The sequence below is a fragment of the Dermochelys coriacea genome, chromosome 24, assembly GCF_009764565.3.
Source record: "Dermochelys coriacea isolate rDerCor1 chromosome 24, rDerCor1.pri.v4, whole genome shotgun sequence".
In the NCBI taxonomy this organism is placed as follows: domain Eukaryota; kingdom Metazoa; phylum Chordata; order Testudines; family Dermochelyidae; genus Dermochelys; species Dermochelys coriacea.
This window is the reverse complement of record NC_050091.1, coordinates 1195751-1209170: the sequence shown is the minus strand read 5'-3', so window position 1 is coordinate 1209170 and position 13420 is coordinate 1195751. Positions and strand designations below refer to the sequence as shown.

General features: G+C 52.1%; 2 protein-coding genes across 51 annotated transcripts in view; one reads left to right on the top strand and one right to left on the bottom strand.

Moving 5' to 3' along the window:
* Positions 1 to 908: 908 nt before the first annotated feature.
* Positions 909 to 6575, bottom strand: C24H1orf43 (chromosome 24 C1orf43 homolog). Its single transcript, XM_038383374.2, has 7 exons — positions 6324 to 6575; positions 5814 to 5915; positions 4802 to 4919; positions 3958 to 4011; positions 3031 to 3197; positions 2787 to 2845; positions 909 to 2168 (listed from the first exon to the last, which is right to left on the bottom strand). The coding sequence occupies exons 1-7, from the start codon at positions 6444 to 6446 to the stop codon at positions 1970 to 1972; spliced, it is 822 nt and encodes a 273-aa protein (XP_038239302.1). The 5' UTR covers positions 6447 to 6575; the 3' UTR covers positions 909 to 1969.
* A 16-nt stretch (positions 6576 to 6591) lies between these two features.
* The window catches only part of UBAP2L (ubiquitin associated protein 2 like), a 44350-nt gene continuing 37521 nt past the window's right edge, over positions 6592 to 13420 (top strand). For 22 of the 50 annotated variants that reach the window (XM_038383371.2, XM_038383365.2, XM_038383369.2 and 19 more), the window contains exons 1-2: positions 6593 to 6726; positions 12284 to 12413. In XM_038383371.2, coding sequence (XP_038239299.1) covers positions 12324 to 12413 — 90 coding nt within the window. In that variant the 5' untranslated portion in view covers positions 6593 to 6726; positions 12284 to 12323. Of the gene's footprint in view, positions 6762 to 12280; positions 12414 to 13420 lie in introns of those variants that run through there. The other 28 variants (XM_038383363.2, XM_043502342.1, XM_043502343.1 and 25 more) reach the window with 11 other exon arrangements.

Here is a 13420-nt window from a genome sequence, read left to right as displayed (position 1 = left end):
ATGATTACCCCCCCCCACACCCATCAATCCGTCCCCTTGTGGATATTGCTCCCTGCTCTGGGGCAGATGTGCCATCCAGTGTTGCTGCTTTTCATGCCAGGATCTCAAAGTGCTTTTCCCAGCAGTTAATGCTGCATCCTCACATCCCATCAGAGCAGGGCCTGGGGACTTCAGATACATACCCCCAAACCCAGCTAAAAAACTGAACTGCTCTTCCTATGAGGCAACCCCCATCTGCCTGCCCTGAGAGCCAGAGCAGGAATGACTCCCCCAATTGGTGCGGAGAAGGGGAGAGGGAGCCAAGCCTCTGCCTTTTCATCCCAGCTCTGCAATCCATTCCCTGTAGGCACAGTGGGTGAGTCACCTCCTCTGCTCCCCACATGTTAAACAAGGAGCCCCTGCCCCTTCTCCCAGGGAGGAGGAGACAGGGAAAGGAGCAGCTACAAAGGAGCATGTGGTGCAGTAAGAATCCCAGGTGCCTGTAGCTGTGTATAACCCAACTGCAGCCAGCTCCTGAGGGGAGGGGGCGCTGTGCAGAGCCTTAGCCAGGGAATGGCCCTCCTTCTGGCAAGAGGAGGAGCAGCTGGAGAGGAAGCAGGCAGCAGCAGCAGCGCCTGGGGGGCTCCCAGCTATTCTTGGTCAGGTGATGCAGGAGACAGCTCAGTACAGTGACAGTAAGGGACCTTTCTTAGAACTCCCCCACACGCGCTCCCTGGAGAGCACAGGCAGTTGCAGCGGCTGCCTCCCCCCCTCCCCCCGGGATCAGACACTTCCCCCCACCCTTTATTAGCCACCTCACAGGGGCTGGGCCAAGTCTCAGGCTATCCTGAGAGCAGCATGTGCAGCCCTAGAGCAGGTGGGGTAGAGGGAGGGTTCCCTGCAGTCAAAGAGCAACGGTGCACATCATCTGCAGGGGAACATTCCTTTTATTAAACAGCAATTTAAAAAGAGAGAGAGAGAGAGAGAGAGCAGGCCTGGCTGCCGGGGCGCCTCCTCCGGCCCAGAGCAGGTGTCTGCCAAGCCCGGGTGACTGGCACACAGCTTGCCTCCAGCCTGGGAACTTTTGTCAGCTGCTGCTTGCTGCAGCCCCTTCCCCTTAAGGCCTGGAGGAGTCCATGGTGAATGGAACGAGGTGCTGGTGAGAGCGGGAGGGAAGGCGAAGGTTTTCACCCGGCTGCCCAGCTGGGATGTGTGGAAGAGACAGTGAACAGCAGCACCCTCACCCCCCGAGAGCAGGACATTGAGCCATTTGCTGTCTGGGTGGGGTTTAAACAGGCTAAAGTTATCAAGGGCAACCCCCCCCCAGGCCCCGATATCCCGCCCAGGTCTAAAGGGCAATTCAAGCTCAACAGGCTGACAAGGGGTGGGAGGATGGAACCACAGGCCCCCATTGCATCAGAGGGAACCTACCCTCACAAGGCATTTACCCTTTGGAAAGCCCAGCCCGTGGCTCTAGGAAGGGAGCTGGAAATCACCACTGGCCTCAGCCCACGAGCCATTGCTGGGAGTGATGAAGGGTCAATGGAGCGAATGGAGCCATCGCAGTCAGTGCAGAGGGCTGCAGGACCACTGACCCGAGCAGTGTCTTTTATAAATATGCTAAAGCTACTCAAATAGTCTATTCACAGGGCTAGGGACTGCAGAGAGACACTAGCCACTAAAAAGGGATTGAGTCTGGAATCTCTTCAGAGCCCAAAACACAGGCCCATGCCGGCTGCTGGTCATCTCCCTGTTTTGCAGCCAGTACACGGCTTTGGAAAGGGCCTCCTGCCAGAGGCCAGGTATCCCCAGCCATGATGTTGCTGTTAAATCCAATTCCATGCAGCTGTGAGTGATCCATGAGCCCAGTGACTTCCCGCCTTCCAGCTGCCGCCTGGACATGAACTGCTGCCAAATGCCTCTTGTGACTTGCCCCACCGAGCAAGGGGCTCTTGGTGGCAGGTCCCAGGAGCAGTGCTCCTGCCGCAGCTCACAGGGTGCTCTCCAGCGTGTTGTAGTTGTCCTTGAAGCTCTTCAGCTCCAGGAAGTGTTTGGCACGTTTGCTCTTCTGGCTGGAAGGCAGGTAGGTGACCTGGATGGTGGCCGAGTTGGAGACATCAGGCGAGAGCGTGAGATCCTTCGCTGCTGACTGGTGCTGCCTCTGGCTGCTGCCCCCTCGTGCTTTGATACTGTGGAGGAAAAGGGGATGTTACTGAATCCACCCCGAACAGAGAGCAACTCTTCCTGAGCGAATAATGAGACTGCAAGAAGCCTAATTAGATGTGCCAGTCAGTTAAATCAATGGGGTGCAGGCTCTCGGAAGGCAGGTCTGGGCTGGCAAATTGTGGCAGGGTGTACTCTTTAATCTGTAGAAGGGACAGCCTAGGTGCGATCAAACTGAACGGATGGGATCAGAAGCCACGCCGGCCGCTATAGGTTGCAGGCCCCAGGCCACTCCTGACCGGAGCCCTACAGACTTAGCTTTTCTGACTGTCAGTTCGGTTGCTCTGACTCACTCAGATGCAAGGACCTTAAGAACTGGGTCAAGTGGCTCCTTCCCTGACCTGATGCCTCAGGGAAACGGAGACAGACTGCCTGCCTCCAATTGTTTTGGAGGCCTTCTTAAAGGGGACACTTTGTCAGTTTGGTTTTGGTCTCCCCCTTCTCAGTTCCTGTACAGACACAGCCAGCTGCACAGAGATGCAGAATTTACGCTGCAGAATTTCACCATCCACAACCCCCTTCAACGGATGGCCATGCAGACCAAGGCCCGGATGTTAAACATCCCCATCGCCAGTCAAACTTACATGTTCGTGAGCTCACTTAGGGCACCCTGGTACTTCAGATATTCTGTCTTCCCAAAGACCTGAACACAAACAGAAGAGTGCCTTAGAGATCCTGGAATCTTGGTGTGCATTGTCCTTGGTCCTGCTCGCAGCAGCAGGCAGAACAGAGGGGAAACGTGTGCAATGCTGCGAGGCGAAAGACCTGGCTCTGTGGGAATCCACCCCCTTCGCAAAGACCAAAGAGAAGATCTGGGCTGACACTCACCCCTGTTCCATAGCGTGCAGTGTCATACCCGTCCAGGAGGGTGTCAATCAAGGTTTTGCGGATGCCTCTGAATGGAGTGCTGGAATTTCTCAGCTCCAACAGGTAGGCATGGAAATTCTTTCCCATTAAGGACTGGGGGTATCTGCCTTCTACATAAAATGGGATCTCTGAAAAAACAAAGTGACACAAGGATGCCAGTGACGGCAGGTCAGAGTGTGACACACACTCCAGGGGCCTGGAAGAGAGCATGTCCTTATGAGTGACCCAAACCATCCAACAAACTCCTCCTCCTGCACCTCTGCCTTTCTGACGGAGGCATCATACAGCAGAGACCAGGTTCTTGCTGCTGGCAGAGACACCGAAGCTAGGATGGTTCAACGACTCACTGCATCAAAAGGGAGCACATGAAAGACACTTTACAGCCAAAGTCTGCAGAAGCCTTTACTAATTGGGGGAGTTTCTCAGAAAATCAAGCCCAGGTGTCTCAGATTGGACAGCCAGACAGTGAAGAACACAACAGTGTGAGATCCTTTCGGAAAGCCTGGCAGCTTAGTATTTGAGGAACGTCTTTTCCTGTGGCACTGTAGATAGTTTAGACAGGAAAGACTCAGTGAAAATAACTTTCCATGGTTTCTGCTGTGTGTTATGTTCTGAATTTTACTCACCTTGGACACTGACTAACCAGATCAAATTTGCTTCTACTTCACTTTATTTGTGTCATGTACTAGTTTTCAACTTTTTCCTCTAGCAGACATCTCAACCCCATCTAGTGAGGACCCCAATTCCTTAGCTGGGAATCCCTCCCACCTAGGGGTATGGGGGCAGCCCCCAGGCAGAGAACCCTTGTGTTAGCACAAGGCTATTGGCCTAGGCTCCAGAGGCCTGTCCCCCACTGGCCATGCTCCCCACCTAAAGGCTTTCTCTTACCAGAAGCTCTGATTGCATCCAGTGCCTTCATTCTGTACAAGTAGTTATAGCAACCTGGAAAAGACAACACACAAACTGGTCTGGAGAAAGAAAACACACACACACCAGCAAGTTGGCACAAGTGGGGGCTGCGTGAACAGGAGATTATCCTGTTGGAGCCTTTCCCACAGCATTGAGGCTAGCCCCGTGCAAATCGCAGAAAGACACTAATCTGATTATGCAGCACCCATGGTAACTAACAATCAGTTTCCTTTGTCTGGGGGTTTCTGCTCTGCTTGGTGAGAAAGGTAAAGCCGGGAGTGTCAGAGCAGAGGTGGCCCAGAAGCTATACACCATAGGCTGTGGCTGCTTTCCTCTGTGATATGGCAGAGGGGAACAACAGCTCCCTACACACTATTCCATTTTGAGCTGACTGGCTTCATTTCAGCCTGTGTGGTGGGAGCCTTGGTCCCCACAGGTTGCTTCTGTGTATTAAAGACAGGGCAGGGCTGCAATCTGCTTGATTTTAACCAAGTCAGAGTAACGGTTAGGGATCCTGCCAGGTTCTGGTGTGACAGGCTGCAGGGTAACCAGGAGCAGCTCAGCAACAGCGCCTCCTGCCCCACGGGGAAGGACTACGCCCCAAAAAACACTGCAGCAGGAGAGTTAATATTATGGGAAGAACCCGACAGGCTCAAAAGCTAGCAATGTAATTTCATAATTCCCAGATTCCGAGAGCAGTAGTGGGAGAACATTTACATTGTGGAGGTTGGAAGGCGAAACAAGAAGTCCTTTGATCATCCTCCCCCTCCACCCAATATATTCTTCAATAAGTTAGGGTGCATATATTTAGAAGACACAGTACATTGGCTTCCTGGTGTCTCTAGCTGCAGGAGCCTGGCATCATCTTCAGCCAGCAGCCGGGGTTCATACTTAATGTCCTGTACCCTTGAGAGGCGAATGTCAATTTCCTCTTTCAGGTCCTGTCCAGAAGAGAACAATAGCATCTTACATTTATAGAGCCTCCTCCTTCCCAAAGCACCTATGAATCCCAATAGACAGGGATCACTGCACCCAGCCCTGAGATGCAGCAATTATTTAACAATAGAAAGTAACACTCTGCAATCATTTAATCCAGGAAGTGAAGATTCCCATAGTCAAGGAGAATTCAGAGAGTCAGAGCACAGCTATCAGGCCTGGTGTCCACTTAAAAGTTAGGTCAATATAGCTATGGCGCTCAGGGGTGTGAAAAATTCACACCTCAGAGCCACAGCTACGCCGAGAATAGGCACAGTTAGGTCAATTGAAGAACACTTTGATTGACCCAGCTATCATCGGGCAGGTGGAGTTCCTACCATGACAGAAAACCCCCATTGGTCACTGCAGGAAGACTCTGCGCTACAGCCCTACATCGGCATAGCTCCGGTGCCAGAGCTGTGCTGCTGTAGGGCTCAGCGTGTAGACGTGGCCATCAGAGCTTTCCTTTAGCCGGGACACCACAGCTGACGTCCTGACTCTTACAAAGTGCATCACAGAACCTCTGAGAAGGGCACTGATTTGAAGACGCATCAGAAAGATGGTATCCTCCAGGAGCAGGGCATTCCTTGGCTCCTGGCTGGAGCACTGGGTGCAATAGTGCATCAAGACCATTTCCTGCAGCACCCGGCTGTTCCCTGAAGGTCTCCCATGTAAGAACCGGCCCCCCGGCCCTGTTTAGCTCGGGATATGGCTGCGGCGCAGGATAATGCAGAGCAACGCGGCTGCTACTCTGAAACCCGTGGAAAAGAGGAAGCACCGACACACACAAAGCCGTATCGAAACACGCAGCTCGATCGCCCAAGGCGTAACCTCCCCGCAGCCAAAGCCCAGACGCAGACCTTGGGGGCGTGTTGTCCAACCGGCACATGGGGCCCCCGGCGGGACTTCATGGCGAAGCGCATTATCTGTCTTTTCACGAAGATGAAGAGCAGCACAAACACCTAGCGGAACGCAGCAGGGGAGAAACGCGGTTAGAACCAGCGGAGCCGAAACCCTTCTGCCTCGGGGGCCGGGGCCGGGGCCGGGGCCGCAGCTTCCAGCGCCGGCTACTCAGAGCCCCCGGCGGACGGGCGCCAGCGGAAGGCCCGGGGGTGACTGCAGAGCAGCGGGCGGGGGGCCCGAGGGGGCGGCCCGCGACGGCCCTTTTAAAGGCCCCCCCGCCGCCTCCCCGGTGTGGGGGGAGGGGAGGCTGGAGAGGTCGCGCAGCCCCCCCATGGGGCCCCTCCCCCCAAGGGGATCCCAGCGGGGACCCCGGATGGGGGCCCCGGGCAGGCGCCTCGCTCCGCCCCCTCTCTGCCCCCGGCCGGGCGGCGCGCGGGCTCCGCCTCAGGCCGCGGCCGCGTCCTCACCAGGCTCCCGTAGGCCATCACCAGCACCACGTTGACCCCGGAGAGCCAGTTGCTGCTGGACGTCGCCGTCGCCGTCGCCATCCCCGGCCCGGCCCGGCCCGGCCCGGGGCCCCGCAACAACATGGCGGCCGCTGAGGCCACTGTGCGGCCGCGTCACGTGACGGGGGCGGGCGGGAAGTCGAGGCGGGAGGGGCGCGCCCGGCCAACCGCCAGAAACCACGTGACACAGGGAGGGCCAAGGAGAGGGGCGAGGCCGAGCCACGTGACAGGCGGGAGCGGCGAAAGAGGCGCCCGCCGGGGTCACGTGGCGGGGGCGGCCTGAGGCCGGCCTGGCCCCGCCCTCTCCCGGGTCACGTGATGGGGCGGGCGCCGCTGGGTAGTTGTCAGTGTGGTGGAGACTCAGGTAAAGTTGGTAACGCGGAGGCGGTGGCGGCCCCGGTAATTGCGCGCGGCCCCTTTAAAACCTGGCCCCGGCAGGGCGCCCCTCTCGCAGGCGGGGGAGGGGGGCCGCGGCCGGCGTGGGCCCCCCAGCCCGCGGGAGGCGGCCCCGGCCCCGGCCCCCCTCCCTGCCCGGATCCGGGCGCCGTGCGGCGGGTTTTGTTTACGGTCGGGTTCGCGGCCTAGTGGGCCCGGCCGAAGCCGGGGGCTCGCGTAGTGCGCGCGGCCGGGGCCGGGGAGGGGGTCGTGGGCGGGCGGCCGGGGCCGGGCCGGGGGACGATGGGGGGGGGCGGGGAATGGCGGCAGCGGCCATGAGGGCGGAAGCGGCGCCGCGGCCGGGCTCCTAACCCTCCCGTCCTGCCGGCTCCGAGGGAGCGGCCTGGCCCGGCCCGGCCCCGCGCCCTCGGCCGCTGCCGGCCTTGACCTCCCCGGTGGATGGAGCTCCCTGGCTGCCGCCCCTGCCCCCTGCGCGGCTGGCTCCTCGCCCCGCACAATGGCCAGGCAGCTGCCTGCCCCCGCGCTCCCCCCGGGCCCTGCACTCCCTGACCGCGCTTCTTGCGCCTTGTGCTTGCCCGGGGGTCTCGCTGTGGGGGCTGCAGCCCCGCTGGCTGATCCCTTTCCTCTGGGGGCAGCCTCTCAAAGCCACCAGCCTTGCTGGCCTCTAGGGCCCGCAGCGAGGTGAGCACATCAGTGTCTGGCTAGATCCACCCTCTTCACTGCTGTTGGCCCTCAGGGCGTGAAACCTTTCTGGCCCTGTGGGCGGCTCATCCCCATTGTCTGCTGTTGGATCGGCCCTTCTCTCTCCCAAGCAGCCTGATGCCAGTGCTGGCCGCTGGGAACTTGTAGAGTTCTCATACTGTCACTAAACAGGGACTCCTTTACCCCAGGGCCTGCCCTAGTGTCCTGCTGGTAGATATAACAATGGTGGATTTATTTCAGTAGCGTTCCATATACCAAGTTGTTTTAGAAAGGCACTGCTGACCGCTTGAAGCAATTGTGCAGACGCTTGTGCGTGGCACCCTTTGCTCAGGTGGGCTCTATAGGGCTTTACTGAGTGTATCTGCAAAGATAACTATGTGCAGCATCCTAGTACGCAGCGCTAATACATCTCTGGCCTGGAGCGGGGTGAATTAAAGGAAATGATCCAGTCTTCTACACTTCTGTAGTGCCGTGCATCTCATGCATTTATTACATAACATGCTCCTCACAATCCAGCATAATCTTAGTTTAGGCAGAGCTCTAATTACCAAGATATTCACAGGAACCTGCAGCAACTTGGGATAATAATATTTGGTACTTATAGTTGGCTATAGCTCCTGAGGGATCATTCCGTTTCATTGACATCCACACCAGTTCAGAATTGCACGTTACAGTATATTTATGTAGCCTTTGAAACTATCTATTTAGAACTTCCCAGTAAAATAATGGCCGCTAATACCACATTAAGATTTCAATAGTGCTTTATCTCACAGCATTTTGCAAAAATCTGTATTTTCTATACCCATGAATTATTTCATTTATAACTGAAGTGTATTTGCCTCTTTGCAAAATGTGGCATAACCCTTACAGAATATCCCTCTGTGCCAGGCTCTTTCCGATGCTCACGCTCCCTAGCAGTGCAGAATAATCATTCTAAATACTTTGCCCTTCTGTAGTCCTTTCATCTGAGACCTCAGAGCCTTTTTCAAATGTTAATGAAGCTTCATGGAGGGGGTGGAAAATATCATCGTTCCCGTATAACAGATAGGGAAACTGAGGCTGAGTCATGCTGTGACTTGCCTAAAGTCACGCAGGGAGTCTGGCAGAGCTGGGAATAGAACCCAGGTCACCTCAATCTGTTTTGTGCTCTGAACACTTGCAATCGTGCCTTTGACTGGGAGATTACTGCTCTACAAAATGCAACTGAGCCAGGATTTTTGATGGAACACATAGATTATTATAAACCTTACATTTCTTTGTCTCCCTTTTTCCTGAAGACCCCAAAATACCTACTAGCCCGCATAGACAGGAATCTCTTCTACCTGTGAAATGAAAAGCAGTGGTAATTAAGTTCAGAGAGTGAAGAGTAACTGCAGAGTAAATTATTAAAAACATTACATTAAAATGATAGTAAATTAAATTGCAAGCTCTTTAAGGTGTAGTGGTCGTGTCATAACATAGTTGTGGAGCACTGTGGCTTTGTCTGATGGTATATAAATATAGTGTTCCCCTTTTTGGCATATAATTCAGAAGTCAAACTGATTTGATAATGTTTTTCATTTCTCTAGTTCATTTCATTCTAGAATACCAGGGACAAAATGGAAGGAAACTGGAATCACTATTTTATTTATATAGCATCTGCCTTGAAGTATAAGATGCTTTACCATTTAAAAAGAAATATACAGATAAAATGAGACCAAAATACCAGTTAGAAACTTCAGTTAGATCAGACTGTCACTGTTTCTGTGTGGTAGTGTTTCAGATGTCAGACTACTGAACTAATATTTTGCATTTTTAATAGTGCTTAATCCCAAAGGGTTCCAAAGTGTCGCACAAACTAGAGTATGATCCTGAAGTGAATTCTTGGTAGGTGGAACCCTGGGCCTACCCAGAGCCTCACTGAAGTCTGTGGGGCACTGCACAGAGCTCATTGCAGGGTTGGGATCAGAACAGATACTTATATCAGTAGTTGCTTGCTGAGCTTTATACATAGTGGTTATTTAATTCACCATTGAAATGTGCCAGGATTGAAACATGGCAGCTGTTAAAACAGTGCCTAGGAACTGCATAAGGGTTTAGGACAAGAAAGTAATAGAACCATATCGTACTGAAATTGCATATTAAATTAGTGTAGTATGAAACATGCATTATTACTTCCCTCTGGGCCTGCAATTCTGATGCCAAATTTAGTTTAATATGATAACTTGTTTGTCTGTGAAATATTTAGTGCTGGAGTAGATGTACTAGTGAGGAATAAGAGTAATGCTAGGGGAAGAATCGGGTATGGGATGGGAGGGGGAGTTTGCTGGGATGGTTTTTTGTTTTCTGACTTGTATTAAAGTTTCTGCAGTGCTTTAAGGCGGGGGGAGTTTTCATATTGACTCTACCCCCAAATGTTCTTATTGAGCGATGAGCCCTGTAGCACAGGTTTATTATGCTTTGTATTAGGCGGTGATACTGTTAGAGCCATTCTGGCAAATGCTAACCAATATTGTTTCATTGTTTCCTGGTGCTCCCCCTCTGTGTGTATCCGTCTCTCGTTTTATACTTGGATTTTAAGATGCTTGGGGCAGAAATTATCTTCTTGTTCTGTTTTTGTATAGTGCGCAGCACAGTTGGTCTCGGTCCATGACTAGGATACCTAAGTGCTGTGGTAATGCAAATAATAACAACAAAGATAGGCGATTGTTACCCCCATGTTACAGACCGAAAAAGCGAGGCAGAGTTTGTGATTTGTCGGAGCGTATCCGTCTGAGCTAGAACTCAGGAGTGCGGAGGTGATTTGTGTGTCAAACGTTATTTGGCAATAAGATTTTTGCAGATTTACCCAACAGGTAACAGATTTTATTGCTGAAGGAACTGAGCAAGATCTGGAAGTTTCAAAAAGTTCTGAAAAATCAGTATTATTTAGGAGTCTTTGTATGTTTAAAGATGTTTAAGATGTGGATATCCCAAGGAGGTGGACAACTTGACTTTTTGTGGGAAATTGCAGAAAGATTGCATTAGAAGCATTCATTCAAGTGAACAACAGAAGCTGGTACAGGCCATCTCTCACTGGAGCAGCAAAATAGTATTGCAGGTTTATAAACAGTGCAAAGCTGACTTTAGGGGCTTCTGCTTTGTGCTCCAAAGGAAAGATGTAGTTGCACTGTCTACTCACTGGTTTCAGAGTAGCAGCCGTGTTAGTCTGTATTCGCAAAAAGAAAAGGAGTACTTGTGGCACCTTAGAGACTAACAAATTTATTAGAGCATAAGCTTTCGTGAGCTACAGCTCACTTCATCGGATGCATTTGCATCCGATGAAGTGAGCTATAGCTCACGAAAGCTTATGCTCTAATAAATTTGTTAGTCTCTAAGGTGCCACAAGTACTCCTTTTCTTTTTGTCTACTCACTGTCTTTGAAGATTTAGATTTTCCCATCCCTTAGCACTGCCTCATGCTGAGAGGCTTTTCACTCGCTCCACCCTCCTACAGTACATTGGTTCCCACTGGAGGACACACAATTGATCTCCATGAATAAAGTTTCAGATAAGATACTGATCACTTGTTTCTCTTACTGAAGCTTCTGATCCAAATAGCTGTCTGCATGCATTATTTGTTCCTTCTTAGATTAGGGAGGTCCCACATGCTGCTAGTGAAGGGCCTATTGCTCCAGAGGTAGAGTTGATAGCCTTATTATCCCAGCAGTAAAGTATTCAAAGTTACTTAGTTCAGAGGCTCATAAATAACTAAAATCCTCCTTGGTGCTTTTGAATGTACCTGGCATTCTTTGTTCTTTGGAGCCGTTTAGGTATGATGATATTGCACAAGGTGTTACTGTCACTGTTAGACTTTCCTTGCATTGGGAGTGTAGGGATTTGCGATTTAATTTGGCTGTGATATATTTCCTGTGCCAAACTATGTCTGGACAGGAAGTCCTGAAATGATCATATAGCATTGCTGAAAGTGTCTCACTAGTTGCTGTGCCCTTCATTGATCATGGGCGAAGTGATTGAATCCTGCGTAGAATTTTTGAAGGGTTTTTGGAATCCCTCAGATGATATTTATAGCACTACTTTTTTCCAGAGTGTATTGGATTATAGATGAAAAATTAATATTCCTAGAATAGGGGGGGTCACAGCCCAAATTACCTGGGTTTGTGTTTGAAGATGAGAGCTCTCTATTTCAAACAAACAAACCAAGCCCACAAACCTGTTTAATGTTGGAAACGTCTTGACTTGGAGAGTCCCTTCCCCATCTTTCTTTGGGATGAGAGGAGTGATGAACTTGTGAGGAGCAGAAGATTAAAGCAGTGAGAACGGAGGTTCAGTTGATGGTCTTGAGGCTTTGAGCTGTTGTTTTGTGCACTTATAAAGTGTCCACCAGGGTAGCATTGAGGTGCCTCTAAGCCATATAGATGGAAGGATCGGTGTTGATGAATGCTAATTTTTATTCCTCAGCCTCTTGCATTTGAGCAGTGGAATGTTAAAGGCTGCCTCCTACTACGGAGACAGATATTTCTGTTCCAAAGACTTAGTCATGTAGATTTGGGGGAGGCAGGGGGGGTGGAAGGCAATCCTCTATGCAGGAACAGCCTGGGGTGTCTCAGCATGGGTGCAATGTTGTATCTTTCAGATATTGCATATTACATGTTAGGGCTTCAGGAAATAGGAAAAGGTGAGTGGCCTTTTAGTTTTACATCTCTGGAAATAGAGTGGTTATATAGTGGTTTTGGGGGTATAAACTTTACTTTGGTGTCCCACCCACTCAACCCAGAGTCTTGGTACTGCCTTTTGTTTTCAGTTTCTAACCGTCTGTTCTCTCATCTCTTCCTCCCCCCGCAGAGTTCTACCTTGTAAATACTGTTATTTGTATATACTGTAAATGATGACATCGGTGGGCACTAACCGAGCCCGGGGGAACTGGGAGCAGACACAGACACAGAGCCAGACACAGCACAAGCAGCGGCCACAGGTAAGGGAGTGTCCATGGAAACCAGCTGGCTTGGAGGTGGAGACTTGGCACCTTCAGCTGCTCCAAGCAATTAACTAATAATTGGGCTTGGCCTAACACAGGGGTTCTCAACCTTTTTCTTTCAGAGCTTTCCTCCCCCACCCCCCGCCAACAAACTATAAAAACTCCAGGCCCCAGCAGGAATGAGGCGGGGGCACTCAGGGCTCCTGGCTTCAGCCACTGGATGTGTGTGTCGGGGGGCCTTGGGGCTTTAGCCCTGTGGGACTCGGAGCTTCAGCCATGGGGGGGTGCGGGGGCTCCATGCTCTGGACTTCAGCCATGGGTCAGGGCTGGGGCTTTAGCCATGGGGTGGAGGGGCTCAGGGATGCAGGTGGGAGAGGTAGGGGGTTCGGCTCGGGGGGGGGGCCCTCAGGGCTTCTGCCCTGCATGGGCACTGGGGCTCGGGGCTTTAGACCCAGGCGGAGTGGTGGTGCTCGGGACTTCAGCCCCGTGGCTCTGCTCCTGGCTTCAGCCCTGCTGGGGTGCCATGGCTCGGGGCTCCTTGCAGTTCTGCTCCCGGTTTCAGTCCTGTGCTTCAGCCACGGGTCCCTGTGGCCTCCTAAAACCAGCTTGCGAACCCCCAGAGAGATGTGTATGCTGGCTGAGAACCATTAGCCTAACATACCTCCTAGAACAGCTTCCTCTGTGCTGAAGTGTGCTGCTGTTAGAGGCAGGTGGACAGGCTGACCAGGGGCTCTCTGACAGTGCGGTCACTGCTTCAGTGTCTCCAAGTGAGAGCCTGAGCTGGAACATCTCTGCGTTTTCCTGACCGCTCTCTGCCCCTGTGGGTAAACCCAGCTGGCTGATGTGCCACTTGCAGAATTTGCTTTGAGGTTCTTGTTTCTTCCTATACTGAGGGATCTGTCCTGGGAAGCTAATTTATTGTGAGATTGTTGACTCACACGGGTTCAATGGCATTTTGTTCTCCTTCAGACGTCTCCACCTGCCTCTCTTCCATCTTTATCTCC